Raw genomic sequence first — 21,335 nt, 5'->3', positions numbered from 1 at the left:
TTATCCAATCAAATAGTTATGAGGTAGTACCCAGAATTGTTTTGACTTGCATCTTTCTCATCGATACTTAGAGCATTTTTTTTTCATGTGGCTATAGGTAACATTGATTATTTCATCAGAAAACTCTTAGTATCTTATGATCATTTATCAATTGGGGAATGGCTCTTATTTTAATAAATTTGACTCAGTTCTCTATATGTTTGAGAAATGAGGCCTTTATCAGACAAATTTGCTTCAAAATTTTTTCAGTTACTATTGCTAAATGTAGTTCCCTCCATCCTATTCCCTCCCCATGTCATTTACTCTATTCTCTATCTTCTTTCACCCTGTCCCTCCTCAAAAGTGTTTTGCTTCTGACTTCCCCCTCCCCTAAACTGCCCTCCCTACTATCACCCCTCCCCCCATCCCCTTCCTCTCCTACTTTCCTGCAGGGTAAGATAGGTTTCTATTGAGTGTGTATGTTATGCGCTCTTTGAGCCAATTCTTTTTTGTTTGTTTTTGTGGGGTAATGAGGGTTAAGTGACTTGCCCAGGGTCACACAGCTGATCAGTGTCAAGTGTCTGAGGCTGGATTTGAACCAGGTCCTCCTGAAGCAAGGGCCAATGCTTTATCGACTGCGTCACCTACCTGCCCTCCTTTGAACCAGTTCTGATGAGAGTAAGGTTCACTCACTCCCCAGTACCTCCTCCATCTTCCCATCCACTGTATAAACTTTTTCATGTTTCTTTTATGTGAGATACTTTACCCCATACCACCTCTTCTTTTCTCTTTCTCCCAGTGCATTCCGCTCACCCCTTAATTTTTTTTTAAGATATATCCCTTCAGGGGCAGCTAGGTGGCGCAGTGGATAAAGCATCTGCCCTGGATTCAGGAGTACCTGAGTTCAAATCCGGCCTCAGACACTTGATACTTACTAGCTGTGTGACCCTGGGCAAGTCACTTAACCCCCATTGCCCCGCCAAAAAAAAAAAAAAAAAAGATATATCTGTGCCCTCTGTATAAATATACTCCATCTACCTGCCCTAATAATGAGAAAGTTCTTATGAGTTACAAGTATCATCTTCTCATGTAGGAATATAAACACTTTAAACTTTTAATATCCCTTATGATTTCTTTTTCCTGTTTACCTTTTGGTTTTGGTTTTGTTTTTGTAGGACAATGAGGATTAAGTGACTTGCCCAGGGTCACACAGCTAATGTCAGATATCTGAGGCTGGATTTGAACTCAGGTCCTCCTGAATCTAGGGCCGGTGCTATATCCACTGAGCCACCTAGCTGCCCTCTGTTTACCTTTTTATGCTTCTCTAGGATCTTATATTTGAAAGTCAGATTTTCTATTCAGCTCAGTTCTTTTCATCAAGAATGCCTAAAAGTCTTCTCTTTCATTGAATTCCCATTTTTCCCCTGAAGAATTATACTCAGTTTTGCTGGGTAGGTGATTCTTGGTTATAATCCCAGTTCCTTTGTCCTCCAGAATATCATATTCCAAGCCCTTGTCGAGGCTGCTAGATCCTTGTGTTACCTTGACTGTGGTTCTATGATACTTGAATTGTTTCTTTCTGGCTGCATGCAGTATTTTCTTCTTGACCTGAGAGCTCTGGAATTTGGCTATAATATTCCTGGAAGTTTTCATTTTGGGATCTCTTTCAGGAGGTGACCAGTGAATTCTTTCAATTTCTATTTTACTTTCTGGTTCTAGAATATTAGGGCAATTTTCCCTGATGATTTCTTGGAAGATGATGTCTAAGCTCTTATTTTGATCATGGCTTTCAGGTAACCCAATAAATTTCAAATTATCTCTTCTGGACCTATTTTCCAGGTCAGTTGTTTTTCCAGTGAGGTATTTCACATTGCCTTCAATTTTTTTCATTCTTTTGGGTTTGCTTTATTGTTTCTTGATTTCTCATAAAGTCATTAGCTTCCATTTGCTCAATCCTAATTTTTTGCACACTTTTTTTTTGTTTGTTTGGTGAGGCAGTTGGGTTAAGTGATTTGTCCAGGGTCACATAGCTAGTAAGTGTTAAGTGTCTGAGGACGGATTTGAACTCAGGTCCTCCTGATTCCAGGGCCAGTGCTCTATCCACTGTGCCACCTAGCTGCCCCCTCAATCCTAATTTCTAAGGAGTTATTTTCTTCAGAGAGCTTTTGTATCTCCTTTTCCATTTATTTGGCCAATGTGGCTTTTCAAGGCATTGTTTTCCTCATTGGCTTTTTGTACCTCTTTGTCCATTTGGCCTAGTCTGTTTTTTAAGGTGTTATTTTCTTTAGTATTTTTTTTGTGTCTCCTTTACCAAGCTATTGACTTTTTTCATGGTTTTCTTCCATCACTCTCATTTCTCTTTCCATTTTTTCCTCTATCTTTCTTACTTTGTTTTCAAAGTCCTTTTTGAGTACACTTCTGTGACCTGAGACCAATTCTTTTTTTTTTTTTAACTTGGAAGCTTTGGATGTAGGAGCTTTGACTTTGTTATCTTTTTCTGAGGGAATATTTTGTTTTGTTTTTGAATTCCATTATTTATTTATTTGTTTTGGTCATAAAATTTATTATTTTGCAATTACATGTAAAGCTAGTTTTCTTTCTATCAGTAGTCTTTTGGGATTGTCTTGGATCATTGTATAGAGAATAGTCAAGTCATTCACAGATCTTTATCAAACAATAATCCTGTTTCTGTGCACAAAAAGAGCTGCTATGAATATTTCTTTTTTACAAATAGGTCTTTTTCTCTTTGGGGGGATGTCTTTGGGATATAAACCTAGCAGTGGAATTGCTGGATCAAAGGGTATTCACAGTTCTATAGCCCTTTGGGCATAGTTCCAAATTGGTCTCCAGAATGGTTGAATCTTTTCGCAACTCCACCAATAGTGGATTAACATCCCAGCTTTCCCATATCCTCTCCAACATCCAAAATTTTCTATTTTTGTTATATTTGACATTCTGATAAGTGTGAGGGTGATACCTCAGAGTTGTTTTAATTAGCATTTCTTTGATTAATAAGGATCTAGAGTATTTTTTCATATGATTATATATAGATGGCTTTGATTTATCTGTCTGAAAACTGCCTGTTTATCAATTGGGGAATGACTTGGATTTTTATAACTTTGACTAAGTTCTCTTTACATTTGAGAAATGAGGCCTTTGTCAGAGATATTTGTTTCTAAAATTCTTTCCCAGTTTTCTACTTCCCTTATAATCTTGGTTACATTAATTTTATTTTTGCAAAAGCTTTTTAATTTTATGTAATCAAAATTATCTATTTTACATTTAATTTTATTCTTTATATCTTCTTTGGTCCTAAATTCTTCCCCTGCCCATAAATCTGATAGATAAACAATTCCATAATCCCTTAATTTGCTTATGGCATCATCCTTTATGTGTAAATCATTTGCCTTTTTTTTTTTTTTTTTGCAGGGCAATGAGGGTTAAGTGACTTGCCCAGGGTCACACAGCTAGTTAAGTGTCAAGTGTCTGAGGCCGGATTTGAACTCAGGTACTCCTAAATCCAGGGCCGGTGCTTTATCCACTACGCCACCTAGCTGCCCCCTCATGTACCCATTTTGAACTTATTTTAGCATATGGTGTGAGATATTGGTGTATACCTAGTTTCTGCCATACTCTTTTCCAATTTTCCTAGAAGTTTTTGTCAAATAATGAGTTCTTTTTCCAAAAGCTTGGATCTTTGGTTTTATCATATACTAGATTACTATAGTCATTTACTTTAGTGTAATTTTTATCTATTCTGTTCCATTGATCTACTTCTCTATTTCTTAGCCAGTACCAGATTGTTTTGATAATTACCCCTTAATAATACAGTTTGAGATCTGGTACTGCTAGACCACCTTCCTTCCTTCGTATTTTTTTCATTGATTCCCATGATATCCATGAGCTTTTATTTTTCCAGATGAATTTTATTATTTTTTCTGGCTTTATAAAGTATTTTTTGATAATTTGATTGGTATAGTACTAAATAAATAAATTAGGTAGGATTTGTAGGATTGTCATTTTTATTATATTGGTTCTGCCTATCCATGAGCAATGAATATTTTTCCAATTATTTAGATCTGACTTTATTTCTGTGAAAAGTGTTTTGTAGTTCTGGTCATATAGTTGCTGTCTTTATCTTGGAAGGTAGACTCCCAAGTATTTGATATTGGCCATAGTTATTTTAAATGGAATTTCTCTGTCTATCTGCTGTTGCTGGACTTTATTGGTAATATATAGAAATGCTGATTATTTATGTGGGTTTATTTTGTATCCTGCAACTTTGCTAAAGTTGTTAATAATTTCAAGTAGCTTTTTAGTTGATTCTCTAGGATTTTCTGAGTATAACATATCTGCAAAGACTGATAGTTTTGTTTCCAAATTACCTATTCCAGTTCCTTTAATTTCTTTTTCTTGTCTTATTGCTATAGCTAACATACAATATTAATTAATAGAGGTGATAATGGGCATCCTTGCTTTACCCCTGAGTGTATTTGGGAAGGCATTTTGGTTATCCCCATTACAGATAATGCTTGCTGATAGTTTTCGATAAATAGTTCTTATCATTTTTAGGTAAGCTCCTTTTATTCCTCTGCTCTCTAGTGTGGGTTTTTTTTTTTTTTTTAGTGAGGCAATTGGGGTTAAGTGACTTTCCCAGGGTCACACAGCTAGTAAGTGTTAAGTGTCTGAGGCCGGATTTGAACTCAGGTACTCCTGACTCCAGGGCCGGTGCTTTATCCACTGCGCCACCTAGCTGCCCCTCTAGTGTTTTTTATAATTTTTTTTTTTTTTGCAGGGCAATGAGGGTTAGGTGACTTGCCCAGGGTCACACAGCTTCTAGTGTTTTTAATAGGAATGGGTGCTGTATTTTGTCAAAGGCCTTTTCTGCATCCATTGAGGTAATATATGATTTCTGTTGTTTTTGTTATTGATATGGTCAATTATGTTGGTGGTTTTCAGTATTCAACCAGCCCTGAATTCTTGTTATAAATTCCACCTGGACATAGTGTATGATCCTTGTGATATATTTTTGTAATCTTTTTGCTAGTATTTTATTTAAAATTTTTGCATCAATATTTATTAGTGGGATCAGTCTATAATTTTCTTTCTCTGTTTTTGCTCTTCATGGTTTGGCTATCAGCACCATATTTGTCTCATAAAAGGAATTTGGTAGGACTCCACTTATTTTTTCAAATAATTTATATAGTAAATGTTTGGTGTAGAATTCACTTGTGAATCCATCTGGTCCTGGAGACGTTTTCTTAGGAAGTCATCATAACTATAAATGTGAATGGGATGGACTCACCCATTAAACGGAAGTAGATAGCAGAATGGACTAAAAACCAAAATTGTACAATTTTATGTTTACAAGAAACACATTTAAAGCAGAGATATACACACAGGGTACATGTAAGGGACTGGAACAAAATCTATTAAGCTTCAGCTGAAGCAAAGAAAGCAGGGGTAGCAATTATGATTTCAGACAAAGCAAAAGCAAAAATAGATATAGTTAAAAGAGATAAAGAAGGACTATATTTTGCTGAATGGTACCATAGACAATGAAGTCATATCAATACTTAAAATATATGTACCAAATGGTATAGTATCTAAATTTTTGAAGGACAAGTTAAATGAGTTACAGGAAGAAATAGATAATACAACTATCTTAGTGGAGGACCTTAACCTTCCCTTCTCAGAACTGGATAAATCTAACCAAAAATTAAACAAGGAAGAAGTTAAGGAAATGAATAACATTCTTGAAAAGTTAGATATGATAGATCTCTGGAGAACACTGAATGGGAATAGAAAGGAATATACCTTTTTCTCAGAAGTACATGGGATCTACATGAAAATTGACCATGTATTAGGGCATAAAAACGTTACAGCCAGATGCAGAAAAGCAGAAACAGTAAACATCTTTTTCAGCTCATAACGTAATAAAAATCACATTCAATGATGGACAACTGAAAGAGATTAAAAACCAATTGGAAATTAAATAATCTGATCCTAAAAAACAAGTGGGTCGGGGCAGCTAGGTGGCGCAGTGGATAAAGCACCGGCCTTGGATTCAGGAAGACCTGAGTTCAAATCCGACCTCAGATACTTGACACTTACTAGCTGTGTGACCCTGGGCAAGTCACTTAACCCCAATTGCCTTAAAAAAAAGTAAGTTGGGCAGTGGAGAGAGCACCGGCCCTGGATTCAGTAGAACCTGAGTTCAAATCGGACCTCAGACACTTGACACTTACTAGCTGTGTGACCCTGGACAAGTCACTTAACCCCAATTGCCTCACCAATAAAAAAAACAAAACAAAACAAAAAAAAAAACAAGTGGGTCAAAGAACAAATCATAGAAACAATCAATTTCATTAAAGAAAATGACAGTGATGAGACAACATATCAAAATTTATGGGATGCAGCAAAAGCAATTCTCAGGGGAACATTTATATCCCTAATTGCTTACATCAGTAAAACAGAGAAAAAGCAGATCAGTGATTTGGGCATGCAACTAAAAAAACTGGAAAATGAACACATTAAAAATTCCCAACTAAACACCAAATTGGAAAAACTGAAAATCAAAGGACAGATGAATAAAATTGAAAATAAGAAAACCATTGAATTAATAAATAAAAGTAGAAGCTGGTTTTATTTAAAAACCAATAAAAATAGATAAACCATTGCTTAAATTTGATCAAAAAAAGGAAAGAAGAAAACCAAATTACTAGTATTAAAAATGAAAGGTATGAACTCACCACCAATGAAGAGGAAATTAAGACAATTATTAGGAACTGTTTTGCTCAATTATATGCCAATAAATTTGACAATCTAAATGAAATGGATGAATTTCTACAAAAACAAATTATCCAGAATAGGAGAATAAATAAGATATTTAAATAACCCAATTTTAGAAAAAGAAATTGAACAAGTCATCAATGAACTTCCTAAAGATAGTTTTCAACATTTGTTTTCATAAGATTTCTAGTTCCAAATTTTTCTCCCTCCCTTCCCTACCCCCTCCCCAAGATGAAAAGCAATCTGGTATAGGTTATATATGTACAGTCACATTAAACATATTTCTGGATTAGTCATGTTGTGAAAGAAGAATCAGAACACAAGGAGAAAACCTCAAAAAAAAAAAAAAAACCCAAAACAACAACCAAAAACTAGAAACAGTGTGGTTCAATCTGCAATCAGAATCCACAGTTCTTTTTTTTCAGGATGTGGAGAACATTTTCCATCATGAGTTCTTTGGAATTGTCTTGCATCATTGTATTTTTTCATATGGCAATAAATAGCTTTGGTTTCTTCATCTGAAAACTGCCTGTTCATATCCTTTGACTATTTGAGGGTGTATTTTGATCAATCTTGTCACTATAGAAACTTTCTATGGTCAGAATGTTTTTCCGTTTGCTCATTTTCCCCGCCTATTTCTCGAATTTTTACTCTTTGTAAAGTAGTGAACTGTCCCAAGCTTCAGGGCTGTTTTCAGAGATACTTTTAGGGGGCAGCTAGGTCGAGCAGTGGATAGAGCACCGATCCTGGAGTCAGGAGGACCTGAGTTCAAATCTGGCCTCAGACACTTAACACTTACTAGCTGTGTGTCCCTGGGCAAGTCACTTAGCCCCAATTGCCTCACCAAAACAAACAAACAAACAGAGATACTTTTAGGGATTTGTAAGTTTTTAGTCTAAGATTGTATGATTTAATGAGAGGTATGTTTACTACTCTCCTGGCCTGTGCTCTGGTCTTCAAACAACCACAGGCCTGTTTTTCTGCCCTGGAACTATGAACAGAGTCTCACTCCACTGTGGCTGTAAGCTCTGGTGTTCTTCTGCTCCTTCCTGGCCTGGGAGCTCCAGCCAAGCCTGTGACCTGGGTCTGAGTATGGGCAAAACAACAGGGTCCTGCCTCAGTGCTAGCAAAGGGATACTTGTAATCTTCTTCTGGCCAGTTGTTTCACCCCTTCCAGAGTTCCAGAAGCAGTTGTTGCTGCTGCTGATTCAGAGGCTTGCAAGGCCTGCTCCTGGTTGGCTGGGGCTGGGGCTGGGGCTGGGGCTGGGGGTGTGCCGGACTGTGGACCAGACCCCATACAACAGACTTGTCCTGCCGACCTTCTCAGTTGTCTTTGGCTAGAAAATTATCTCACCCTGGCTTTTGTGGGTTCTGCTGCTCCAGGAATCGTCTCATGGCATTATTTGGAGGGATCTTGTAGACCTTTATAGGACTGTGAATTAGGAGAGATCGGACATGATGGGATGGCATAAGCCAGCAAAGGACAGGCCAGGATGGAAGAGGATGCAGGCCAAGATTGTGAGACCAATCAGGGCCTCAGGAGGGCTGGGGGGGGAGGGGTCCAGATTTGGGGAAGGGGGAGCAGCATAGGGCATTTCTAAAGGCCGTGCAGCCAGGAGAGGGTTGAACTGCTGCTGAGAAGGCTGGGTTTGTCTTTCATATTGGCACCGTCAGAGCCCACCCAGGTGTAGGCACACACTGGGCAGAGCCACTGGGGAGGGATCCTGCCGATCAAGGAGAGAAGGCAGCAGCGTAGGTGGGTGGGTGAGGGGACAGAGCTGGGCCAGGGCACGGCCACACCCAGTGGTCAGGGCTGCTCTTTGTGGCGGGGCCCGTGCCTGAGCAAAAGCTGGAGGCTGTACTCGTGAAGTTAGATGGGGAGCTTTGTGCTGGCTCTTCTTGGGTCTCCTTTTCCTCAAGTGAAGCTGCCGGTCCTGGCCGCTGCTCTCTTCCCCTAGATCCATGCTGGAAGCTAAAGAGAGAGATCTGAAGAAAGCCCTGGATGTGCTGCAGGGAGAGAAGCAGAAAGCCAAGGAGCTGCAGGCCCTTCTGGAAGACGAGCAGAGGCAGAGTTCGGAGAAGAGTGAGCTGAGCTCCAAGGCCATCGAGGTGGGTGCGGGCATCTATTGACCTTGGGTCTCCTCAGCTGCTCTGGGACGGTCACGTGAGGGCCGGAAGGCAGCCAGGGCGCCCGGCCCTCATTGTGCCCCCGTCCCGTCTGGGGGCGGGCATGGGCTCCGTCTGGGACCCGGGTGTGGAGGGGCGGGCCTCAGCAGCACCCCTTCTCCTCCCCTGCAGGAGCTGCAGGCCTCTCTGGACAAGCAGCGCAGCCAGAACGGGCAGCTGGCCGTGAGCCTCCAGCACGAGCAGGCCGAGAAGGACAACCTGAAGAAGGAGCTTCAGATCGAGTCCTCGCGCTGTGAGGCTCTCCTGTGCCAGGAGCGCGGTCAGGTGTGCGAACTCCAGCGGGCTCTGGAGGCCGAGAGGGGCCACGCGGCAGAGCTCAGCGCGGCCCTGACCCACGAGCGCCTGCTCACGGAGCAGCTGAGCAAGCGCGCCGGCGAGGCCTGCACACAGAAGGAGGCCCAGCTGCAGCATGCCTTTGTGCGCAAGCTGAAGGAGGAGAAGGCGCGGGCCGCGGAGCTGCAGGCCCTGCTGGAGGACGCCCGGCAGCAGAGCGCAGCCGTCAAGAAGCAGCGGGAGCTGGAGGTGCAGGCGCACCGTGAGGAACTGAGGAAGGAGAAGGAGGTGAGTGCGCTGCTACAGGCCTCGGCCGATGCCCTCCACAAGCAGAAACAGGAGCTGCTCTTCTATCTGGAGGAGGAGAGGGCCAAGCAGGGCAGGCTGCAAGCAGAGCTAGAGCAGTTACAGAGCAGGTTGAAGGAGGACGCAGCCAGCAAGGAGAAGGAGAAGAGGCCAGCGGATGAGGACAAGGGCAAGAAGGGCAAGAAAGACAAGGAGAGGCTGGTGAGACCCCCGGGCTGGGCCGGGCCCCGCCCCGAGAGAGCCACTGTCTGGGGAGGGGGGTGGCCCTGGGGGAAGCAAAGCTGTCCCTGTCCTCACCAAGCTTCCCTAGATCCAGGGTCATACAAATATATGCACAGAATCCATTTGGCCATTGGTGGGTTGGGGAGCCAGAGATAAGGGGAAAAAGACCCCAGGAATGAGGGACAGTCTGTGCGAAGGAAAGGCTCAATGGGAGAGACATTCCTGCCCCAGCATTCACTGAGTCGCTAGAAGGAGTGACACATCTGGATGGAGGATGGATTGGAGGGGAGGGGAAACGCAGCGGTGGGGAGCACTGCGGATAGTCACGTAAGAGATAATGAACTCAGATGGTGTCTCTGGAGATAGAAACCATGAGAATGATCCGTGCTTTGGCACGGGAGGATGGGGATGGGGGATGGCCTCAACAGAGAGGGAAGTCCGGAAAATGGTTAGGTTTGGGGGAGAAAGCAAATGAGAATGTCCCAGCTCAGAAGAGATGGGGCCCTGATGTCTGCATTGCAGCTGATGGCTTGAGCCCTGGCAGAGCCAAGGGCCGTGACCTGGGGAGGGGGCTCTTGCTGGCATTTTGGTGACAGTGTTTGTGGGCAGCAGCTTAGAGAGAGGAGAGAGGTGGAGATCCCCTCATTGCTGCCTTGTGGGCCTTATCTCAAGGACATGATGGGGTGGAGAGATTTCTCGAGGCAGTGTGGTGCAGTGGTGTGAGCCCTGGATGGGGCTGAGGGTGGGAAGGGCCTGGGTTGGGACACTGCCTCCCCTCCCTTTTGGGATCAGCTGTGTGACCTTGGACAAAGACCCTCCCCCCACCTCAGTTTGCTCATCTGTAAAGTTGGAGAGTTGGGCTTGGCCGGCTATGCCACCGATACAGCTCTGTGAACCTGGCCCTGGGTCGGAGCATTTGCCCAGACCCTGCGGCCTTGGCTTTGCGCCTGGCCTTTTCCCGCTCTTGCCCATGAGAGCCTGCCAGGGCCCTTTCCCAGCCTGCCTTTCTCCTTGTTCCTGTCAGTCCTCCCATCCTCTTCCCTGTGTAGCTCCTTCTGCTCCTGGTAGAGCAGGTTCTGGAGCTGACTTTGAGGAAGAGACTTCCGCCTTCCTCACCTGTGGCCCCCCACCTTCTCTCCTCTCCTCTTCAGGGCTAGTAGCATCACACTCTGTCTTCCATTGTGTAGTTGTTGTCATTGTGTCTGTGTTCTCCTGCTTCTCTTGCCTTCCCTCTGCCTCTTCAGCCCAGAGGAGCCTCCCCAGGCCCTTCATTTGGTAGAAGAGGACACTTGTCTGTCCCCCGCAGCTGCTCCACCAAGCTGTGTCATTGTCTCTCCAGGTCTCTGAGCTCCTGACTAGGGCTGGAGGCCTCCTCGTGGCCCCTGGTCGCGACTTCACAATCTGCAGCCTCCAGCGTTCTTCCGTCTCTACTTTCTTTCCCCCTTTAACTATTGTTGTTGCCAGATTCCGTCTCCAAAGACCCACCTTTGCACAGGGAATTCCTCCCTTTGGGAAAACCACAAGCCTACATTAGCTCCTCCGTGTGTCCAGAGCAGAACCTCTGTCTGCCCCCGAGCCATCAGTAGCCTTGTGCTCCCTCCTCTCTCCTACCCAGTCATTGGCGCTTCTGCAAGCGCCCCATTTGTGTTGCTCTTGCTTGAACCCTTTTCCATCCACTTCCTCACTGGAATTGTCCAGTCCAGTTGTCCAGCCATTGGACAACCATCTGTATGGTGAATTCCTCAGGGGCTGGGGGTGGTTGCCAAGGGTCAGGAGGCATTTTCTGCCATGTCTCATGCCTGAGGCTTGCAGACACCAGTGATGGATCCAACCATGAGTGAGGGACCTGTGATCCCTTTCATTGGGATCCCGGGCAACCACAGCGACCCGTGAGGGTAGAGGGACACATGGCCTTTTTTGTGGGCTGCCCCTAAGCAGCTGGGGAGACATCTGAGGACCACACACTCAGTTATCCTAGCATATGCTGAGGGAATAGGATTCAGAAATTCTGTCCCAGATAAATAGAAACCCAGCTTGCAGATCCTCCTCCTCAAAGGACCCAAAGCCAGCCTCAGACCAGCTATGAGTGTGGGCCTTTCAGGGCATCTCTTGTTTCGACTTCAGCAGGTCGTCCTGTGCCGTGTGCATGCACCTGCGTGTGTGCACTCAGGGCCCAGGGCTGTCACTGCTAAGTGTATCAGGGACTGGGGTGTGCCAGGTGAAGTTGAGCACTCAGATTGGCAGCCACTTGACAAGATTGGACTGGGCCAGGTCCACGGTATTCCATGGGGAGCCTTGCTACTCCAGCGAGGCCAAAATCACCTTCCTGAAGCCCAGGCCTCCCGGAGCCTTCTCTTGGGCAGAAATTTGAGTCTGGAGGGGCCAAGGCGGCCTCTCTGCCATCAGGCGGAGCAGGCTTCAGCCTTTTCCATTTGTCTGTATTTCCTCCTACACAGGACCCTAACCCCCCATCTCCTGCCCCCAGGCCTTTGCCCAGACTGTGCACTTGCCCCTGGAATGCCCTCCTACCCCTTGGTATCCCTCTCTCATTGAAGGCTCCTAGGTCTCGGCTGGGCTCTAGGTTCTGAACCCACCTCCTTGCTGGGAGGGTGGGTGTATTGGGCAGAGTTGGTATGCTTGGGGGGGGCAGTGTGTGTGTGTGTGTGTGTGTGTGTGTGTGTGTGTCTGTGTGTAATGGTGCCACCTTCTTGTCCTGTGCTCTGAGGGCTGGCAGCGGGAGTTGGAGCTACAGCGTCAGAGAGATGAGCACAAGATCCAGCAGCTTCAGCAGATGATTGCGGAGCTCGAGAAGGACAAGGGCTTCGTGCCCAGCAGACCCTGGCCGGAGCGTGGGGCTGGGGCAGCCCTGCCCCCTGACACGGAGAAGCTGAAGGAGCACCATGAGCAGCTCGAGAACGTACGGCAGCAGCTGCTCCATGCCGTCGGGCTTCTGACCAGCTTCATGAACCAAACCGTTAACAGGTAGGGACAGGAGTGATTGAGGAGGCAGGAAAGTCAGGGGTGCTTTTGTGGCTTCCACGGCCCAACGCAGCAGAAGCCACGTTTCTGTGTCGCCCCAGTGCACAAGGAGGCTTTGGCCTATGAAACAGAAAGCTACAGTTGTTTAAAAAAGCCCCACCTCCAACCATGGAGTCATTCCCCCAAACCCAGTGGAAACAGGCCTTGTGCTCAGAGTGACCGATGTCCCTGTGCCTGTCTGTGGTTCTGAAGGATCTGTGTTCTGTCGTCCGCTTTGCTCTGAAGGTCTCTTGGCAATGAGCTCCTGTGCTCCTCTGATGTGCTTAGGATGGACGGATGCTAACACTATTAATGTCATTCATGTGCTAGGGCGGGGGCGGGTGGAGCCAGGACTGCTCTAAAAGCCAGTTGCACAATGCCCTGGATCAAAGGTGTTCTTGTTATTGTTACCAGTAGGACAAGGCAGAGGCCAGCTGAGAGTCCAGGCCTTGAGCCCTCCTGTGCTGGTATGGCCTACAGGCAACCAGTCAGCTATGCCCTCCACAGCCAGTTGGGCAGCTGCTTCACAGTTGGCCTTTGTTATCCAGCATTCTATAGTTTTTCAAGTCGGTTTATTGCTGCCTTTTGTTTCTGCATCACAAGTTATTTCTGAAAATGCAGCCTCTCTTAAAACAACGAAAAATCATCCAGTGGATCCTTCACTCCAGTGGCTGAACATGACTGTTCGGTCCCGTTTGGGCTCTTAGCCTCTGCTGTACAGCTGCTTTCTAGGGAGGTCGGCTATTGCAAGTAGACATTTTTGATTTCACATCCTCTTTTCTTTTTGGCGGGCTAAGCGACTTGCCCAGGGTCACACCCCGCTAGTAAGTGTCACCTGTTTGAGGCCGGATTTGAACTCAGGTCCTTCTGAATCGAGGGCCAGTGCTCTATCCACTGTGCCACCTAGCTGCCCCGCCTCTTTTCTTTTTAACAGAACAATCAGTGACTGGATGTCATCAAATGAAAAGGCTGTGATGTCCTTGCTGCTGACTCTGGAGGAATTGAAGTCAGAATTAATGTCAAGCCTCCCTCAAGTAAGTTGGAGCCAGGGACCTCATTGAAAGTGAGTGAGATGGGCAAGAGATTCCCCTGCCCACTATCTTGTGACAGAGGGGCAGAGCTGTAGGATGTGTCCATCTGGCTCTGCCACCCTGTTGGCGATCACAGGAAATTGGGGGTGTTATTTGATGTTCTGAGTAATCATTTATTGCTGCCTTTTTTTACTTAGGAGTCACTCCCATGCCTGGGCTCAGACGCTGGACTGTTGTGTCTCTTCCAAACCTTTGCAGGTTACATTCACTTTTGGGGACAAAGTCCAACAGTTCAGGAAGCCCGAGTATCTGTAATGTCCCCCGCCTCTCTCTTTTTACAAACCATCCCATTCTTGTAACACACGCCCAGAGGAAGTAAGCAAAGGCCCGCAGTGGCTGGCTCCCCTGTCCCTTCACGGATATTCTTTGTGCTAAGCAGAGGCACCCCCAACATCTGCTCCCTGCCATAGGCCCCCCTACTCTTTCCATGACCACACCTCGGATATCACTGACTCCCTTGTCTCTTATGGCACGATGATTCTCCCTCACGTCGATCTGGGAGATTGATTCATCCCTTCCTCATTTTGTGATACCATGAAAAGAGCTTCTATTCTATCAGTTGTTCGGGTTTTGTTTCTTGGTTTTTTAATATAGAAAGGCCCTTTTCTGCTGCCTTTGATCTCTCCGGGTTATCCCCCCTTCCCCACTGAGTATGATTTCAAATTACTTTTTGACACGATTGAACCATTCATAGGTCCGTCAGCAGCACGTCACTGTACCTGTTCATCCCACAGTCCCACCGCCCTTCACCATTGTCGTTTTTTATTCTCTTTGCCGCTTGGGGGGTTCTGGAGGAAAATCTCAGGATTTCTTTCATCTGCATCTGTCTGAGGAGTTCTTTCACATGGCTGTAGATAGCCGGGGTTTCTTCTCCTGAGAACTGTGTGTTCATCTCCTGAGACCGTTTATCATTGGCCAATGGCTCGTTGTCCTCCGAAAGATCATGTTGAGTTTTGCTGGGTAGGTGACTCTTGGTTGTAATCCCATTTCCTCTGCCCTCTGGAATATCACATTCAGTGCCCTCCTGTCCTTTAATGTAGAAGCTGCCAGATCTTGTGCTATGCTGACTGGGGCTCCACAGTACTTGAATTCTTTCTTTTTGGCAGCTTGCAATATTTTCTCCTTGACCTGAGAGCTCTGGAATTTGGCTATAATATTCCAAGGAATTTCCTTTTGGGATCTCTTTCAATTTGAGATTCTTTCAATTTCTTTCTTTCTTCCTTCCTTCCTTCCTTCCTTCCTTCCTTCCTTCCTTCCTTCCTTCCTTCCTTCCTTTCTTTCTTTTTGATTTCAATTTCTATTTTAGCTTCTGCTTCTAGAATTTCAGGGCAATTTCCCCTGAGAATATCTTGGAAGATGGTGTCTAAGCTCTTTCCTTGATCATGGTTTTCAGGTAGACCAATAATTTTCAAATGATCTCTCCTGGACCTATTTTCCAGGTCGGCAATTTTTCCCAGAAGATATTTCACATTGCCCTCTATTTTTTTATTCATTTGGATTTGCTTTATTGTGTCTTGGTTTCTCATAAAGTCACTGGCTTCCATTTGTTCAATCCTCATTCTTAGGCAATTATTTTCATCAGAGAGCTTTTGTACCTCCTTTTCCATTTGGCCAATTTGACTTTTTTCTCATGTCTTTCCTGCATCACCCTCATTTCTCTTTCCATTTTTTCCTCTACCTCTCTAATTTTATCTTCAAAGTCCTTTTTGAGCACCTCTGACCTGAGGCCAATTCGTATTTTTCTTGGAAGCTTTAGATATAGGGGCCCTAATGTTGACATCTTCCTCTGAGGGTGCCTCTTGGTCTTCCTTGTTACTAAAGAAACTTTCTATGGTCCTCACCTTTCTCTGTCGGCTCATCTTGCCTTTCTTTTACTAGACTTTGAGCTCTTTAAATTGGGGCACTGTTTCCAGGCTGCAGTTTCCCAAGCTTAAGAAGTCCCAGGTGGTATGATTTAAGGAGAATCAGGTTCACTTGCCTGGCCTGTTCCCTGGTCCTTAGATGACCCCAGACCAACTTGCTAATCAACCAGCTTTGTGTGTTGTGGTTGTTAGCTCCGACCAGCCTGTGCCCCTCCCCGACCTGGGCCACTGCTAGTCAAGCCTACCTCCTGGTTCTCAGAAGGGGTGTAAAATCCAAGTTCTGCCTCAGCACCAGCAGAGACCCCTGTAGTCTCTCCCCTGCCCAGGGCTCAGCCCACTCACCAGACTGTGAGCTTAGTTCCAGACGACACTGGCGCTTCAGCTGATTCAGAGGCTCTGGGGGTCTCCTTCTCTGGTGAGGCCTTCCTGGGACTGGATCTGTGTCAGGGTGACTGTGGGGTTGGACTCCACTCCTGTATTAGCACAGCAGCTCCCTCCTTCTGACCTTCCCAGCTGTTCTTGGTTGGAAGATGATTTCAGCACTTTCTTCTGTGGATTTTGCTGCACCTGGAATTGTCCTATGGCATTATTTGGATGGTTTTTGGAGTGATTGTGTCATGAGTTCGAGAGCTCACAGCCTTTCCTCTACCACCCAAATGGCTCATTTTCTTACAAAGTTGAATCATTTCCTTATAGATCGTGAAAATGAAATTGTTAGAAAAACTTGCTGCAGTTTTTTCCCCCTCAATTCATTGCTTCCCTTTTTTTTTTTTTTAGTGAGGCAATTGGGGTTAAGTGACTTGCCAGGGTCACACAGCTAGTAGGTGTCAAGTGTCTGAGGCCGGATTTGAACTCAGGTCTTCCTGACTCCAGGGCTGGTGCTTTATCCACTGTGCCACCTAGCTGCCCCTCTTCCCTTTTAATCTTAGCTTTATTGGATTTGTTTGTGCAAAGTTTTTTAAATTTTATAAAAATATTTTATTATTTTCCAGTTACATGTAAAGATAGTTTTCAGCATTTGTTTTCTATAAGATTTCTAGTTTCAAATTTTTCTCCTTCTCCCCTCCCGAAGACAGCAAACTATCTGATCTAGTGTACAATCCCATTCAATGTAAGTTTTTAAAATTTTAAAATGATCTCTGGGGGCATTCTGAGTTGCTGCCACACATGTGAGCATCCAAGCCACAAAAGGTAGAAAGGAAGTTTGAAATGTTTCCTACCCAGAACTGGGACATTTGAAGCTGGTTTGAATCTTGGCTCGGCTCCTTAGTAGCTGTGTGATTTGACCCTTCTAAGCCTTCGTTCCTTCCCTGTAATGGGGACAGAGGGTGTTGGCCTAGGTGGCTCCTGAGACATCCCTGCTGACCTGGGGCTCTTTAAGGCTCCACCAACTTTGCTGTTGCTCCCAGCATCATGGCACACTCTCTCCAGACTCTCCAGTGACCTCTTTGTTGCACGTGAAGGCCGGGACCTCCTGGATGCTTCAGGCCCTCCTGCTTTTCCTTCCTTTCTTATTTGTTTCTTTCACCTCCCTGTTGGCTTCAGCATCCACGTGATAACCCCCTAGCGATGGGGCCTCCCCAGGAGTGTCCACAGCCCTCTTTGCACTCTCTTGGTGACCCTGGCATCCCTCTGCCGATGACGCCCACATCTGCATCCCCAGCCCAATCTTGTCCTGGAGCTTTAAGGTCCAGCACCATCCAGATAGCGCCGTCTGCTCTGTGTCTTTTGTAGACGTGGCCTTCATGCCCTTAGCCCCAGCTCCTTTAGTTCAGTGTTTCCCTGGCCAAGGGGAGGCCAGCGGTCCAGCTCTCTATACCTCCCCTGGCCCTTGTCTCATGTCCTTTCTGCACGCCTCCTCAGCTCTCCCCCACGTTATTGCCATGGGCTCCTCACTTCAAGTCTTTCTCCCTGCCACTCCAGTCTACACAGCATTGCCCAAGATCTGACCTTGTCACTGCCCTGCTCTATCAACTCCCAGGGCTCCCTGTTGCCTTGAGGATAAGATGTAAGCTTGTCCATGTATCTTTGAACAGCCACATGCTTCACTGCATTGCCAGTCTCTGTGACCTTGCTGGCACTGGGCATCTACCGTGCCGGAAGCATGTCTGAACCTTGGATAGAGAATCCCCTTGTCTTGGCAGACCCGGCTCACCCCAACCTTTGATGTGAAGTTACTGCCTCCCTCCCAAATCATCATGCATCGATCCTCCAGTGACATGCATATTATCCCCCAAATCTCTGTTCTTCTAAGCTTTTAAAACTTTACAAAGATCGTTTAGGGAGTATGAGAGACAGAGAGAGAGAGAGAGAGAGAGAGAGAGAGAGTGTGTGTGTGTGTGTGTGTGTGTGTGTGTGTGTGTGTTGGGGGAGGGCGTGGGGAAGGAGGGCATGTGTATGGAATGCCCTGACCCGCCCTCCTCAGTCCCCCATCAGAAAAGACAAGCTATATACTGAGGTCACTTGTCCCTGCTGGCTCATGGTGGGGACCTTTCATGTTCTAGATGTTCATTAGCCATCCCTTTAATGATGTGTTCTAGGTGTTTGCCAGGAATCAAAGGCAAACTTGTTGGTCTAGAGTGGATAGACTTACCTGTCTCCCTTTAAAAAGAGGGAGATGACGGGCATATCTCAGAGCTGGATGATGGGGGCTCACCATGACTTCTGCTGGCCGTCAAGTATCCCTGGGCCTGGTGACTTGGTCTCAGAGAGCAGTGCGCTGCATTCTTACTGTCTTCCTGCTGACCTTGGCCATTTTATTCTGTTCTTTCTAGTCCAACGGTCACCTTCCTTGGCAAAGGAAAACAATGCCAAATGCAGGTTGAGCAGCTTGCTCTGCTCTTCTTGGTCTTTTGTCCAGGACAAACACTCTGTCCTCCCCCATCCTCTCCCATGTTGGATCAGCCTCCTCTTCCCTCCACTAGATAAAAAAACCTTTGGGATACTCCTGCTTTCCTTTTCAGTGGCCCTCCCTGTCTTCCTCCAGGCCTCAGCCACGCTTTTGGCATTCTTCCTTTCTACTTCCCCTTTCTTTTTTTCTTTTTCTTTTTTTGGGGGGGGGGTGGGGCAATGTGGGTTAAGTGACTTGCCCAAGGTTACACAGCTAATAAGTGTCAAGTGTCTGAGGCCAAATTTGAACTCAGGTCCTCCTGAATCCAGGGTCAGTGCTCTATCCAATGTGCCACCTCACTGACTATTTTTTTTTCTCCAGTTCAATCACTACTTTCTTTATTTTTTCATGGAAAACAACTCTGCGTTAGCTAGGTTGTGAGAGAATACAGATAAAAATAAAACTTCAGATTAAGGAATTGTCAAAAAAATAAATTGTTTTCAGTCTGTTTTCAGATACCATCAGTTCTTTCTCTGTAGATAGGTTGTCATTTTCCTAAGTCCTTCAGGGTTCTATTGGATCATTGCCTTGCTGACAATAAGCACATGCTTCTCAGCAGATCATCTTACACTATTGCTGTTATGTTGTAGACAGCACATTTCTCTCTGCCTCAGTTCCTGTGGGTCTTTCCAGGTTTCTCTGATAGCATCCTGTTCATCGTAACTTTTATATAGTACCTTAAACTTGACAGTTTTCTTCACAATAGCCCAGCAGAGTAGGTACCATACATTTTGCCATTGTAGTCAGTCATCATAACTATTTCCCTCCGTCCTATTCCCTTCCAATGATATTTACTTTATTTTCTATCTTATTTTGCCCTATTCCTCCTCAAAAGTGTTTTGCTACTGACTGCCCCCTCCCCCACTCTACCCTCCTTCATTTACTTGTAGGGGCTGAAATTTAATATATGGAGCGTTAATTGGGTGACTCGCCGAAATATTGGGGTCCCAGAAATAATGAGGATCCTCTAGGTTCAAAGCTCCCTCCCCTCTGAACTGCTTCGATGAGCCTGCACTCCTCCCGCACCTGGGCCTCCAGCTGCTCAGGATTTCTTCCTGGTTCCCTGCTGGGGTGGGACAGTCGATGTCCTCCCTAGGTCCCGCTGATACCCCTGCACTTCTCCCCACGCCAGCCGTTCAGCCCTCTCACCCGACCGCAAGCTCTGTTCCAGAAGATACTGGTGCTGGGACTGGAGCCGGAGGCTCAGGGGTTAAGTTCTTCTGGTATGGCGTGCCTGGGGTCTCTGTCGCCATGATCGTGGGGTTGGACTTTTCTCGTAGCGCAGGATGGCCCCCTTTAATCTATCTATAACTGGAAAATAATCTCAGCCCATATTTTTGTGGGTTTTTTGCTCCAGGGGTTCTTTTATGGCTCTTTTTGGGGTAGTTGTATCAGGAACTCTGTGTGTTTAATGTCTTTCCTCCTCCATCTTGGCTCTGCACACTCCCTCCCCGCCCCTGCCCCAGCCAACTAGATTTTTTTTTTTCCGGGCCAATGGGGGTTAAGTGACTTCCCCAGGGTCAGGGTCACACAGCTAGTAAGTGTCAAGTGTCTGAGGCCAGATTTGAACTCAGATACTCCTGAATCCAGGGCCAGTGCTTTATCCACTGTGCCACCTAGCTACCCCCCAACTAGCTTTTTAAAAAAATACATTTCTTGAAAAATCTAGCTCTGCCCTTTTCATAGTTGTTACATAAGATAGTATCAGATTTTCATCCTCAAGAATTTCCTGGGGCAGCTAGGTGGCACAGTGGATAAAGCACTGGCCCTGGATTCAGGAGTATCTGAGTTCAAATCCGGCCTCAGACACTTGACACTTACTAGCTGTGTGACCCTGACCCTGGGCAAGTCACTTAACTCCCATTGCCCCACTTAAAAAAAAAAAAAAGTTTCCCATCCTCCCTTCTTGGATGTTCCCTATAGGATTTTAGACTTTGGGATATTGTGTCTCACTTTCCTCTGAATCTTTAGAAATCTTCCCTCCTCAAATCTAGGGTTCATATTAAACCCTGCCTGCCTTTCCCCATCTTTATCACAAACTCTTGGTGTTTGTGGTCCATTCCAATAAGGTTTCCCATCATTTCCATCTGTTAAGGGCTAAAATTCTAGCTAAACTGTCTAAAATATCTAATGAGTGGTCGCCAATAAATTATAAGCTTTAGCAAGAGTTAGACTTTTAAGCATTTATTAAGGAGAATAAGAGTTTGGTAAAGAGAGAAGAAAAGGCCTAGATTCCTATCTATTAAAGGGAGAGCGCATTTCTAGCTCCCCTCTCCACCAGCATCCTCAGGAAAGGACCTGAGAGCGAGCGCCAGTCTCTTCCTCCCTCCTCCCACTAGCCCGCGTCACCAAAGAAAAGACTCCTGGTCTTGCCCTCAAAGACCTTCGCTTCATGGGCAGAACCCTTCTACAGTAAGTCTCCAGCAGGGGGCGTTATTCCAATCGTTACAGTTCCCCGATTTGTTTCCTCAAGAAAAGGTACGTTTCCTTGATGAAACAGTCAAAAATAACAGAATATAATAACCTATGCTGACTAACAGTATGTTAATAACAATATAGAAAAGGGAGAGAGGAAAGTTTTGTCCAGAGGGGTGATTTTTTTTGTCCTCATGAACCGACGCTTTGACATTGGTCTGCAAAGGGAGGGCCTCTGCAGAGAATACATGTTACAGACGGTGTGTATTATAACAGAAAGAGAAAAGAGGAAAAAAACCC

At 45.5% G+C, this 21,335-nt stretch overlaps 1 protein-coding gene across 1 annotated transcript in view; it reads left to right on the top strand.

Annotated features, from left to right (window-relative positions):
* Window positions 1–21,335, top strand: part of PCNT (pericentrin) — a 134,444-nt gene that overhangs the window by 99,036 nt on the left and 14,073 nt on the right. The window contains exons 44-47 of the mRNA XM_044002591.1: window positions 8,730–8,880; window positions 9,070–9,519; window positions 12,485–12,741; window positions 13,712–13,811. Of these exons, the coding sequence (XP_043858526.1) occupies window positions 8,730–8,880; window positions 9,070–9,519; window positions 12,485–12,741; window positions 13,712–13,811 (958 nt within the window). The remainder of the gene's footprint in view (window positions 1–8,729; window positions 8,881–9,069; window positions 9,520–12,484; window positions 12,742–13,711; window positions 13,812–21,335) is intronic.

Source organism: Dromiciops gliroides, chromosome 4, assembly GCF_019393635.1.
Source record: "Dromiciops gliroides isolate mDroGli1 chromosome 4, mDroGli1.pri, whole genome shotgun sequence".
In the NCBI taxonomy this organism is placed as follows: domain Eukaryota; kingdom Metazoa; phylum Chordata; class Mammalia; order Microbiotheria; family Microbiotheriidae; genus Dromiciops; species Dromiciops gliroides.
This window is presented reverse-complemented; position numbering and strand designations above follow the sequence as displayed.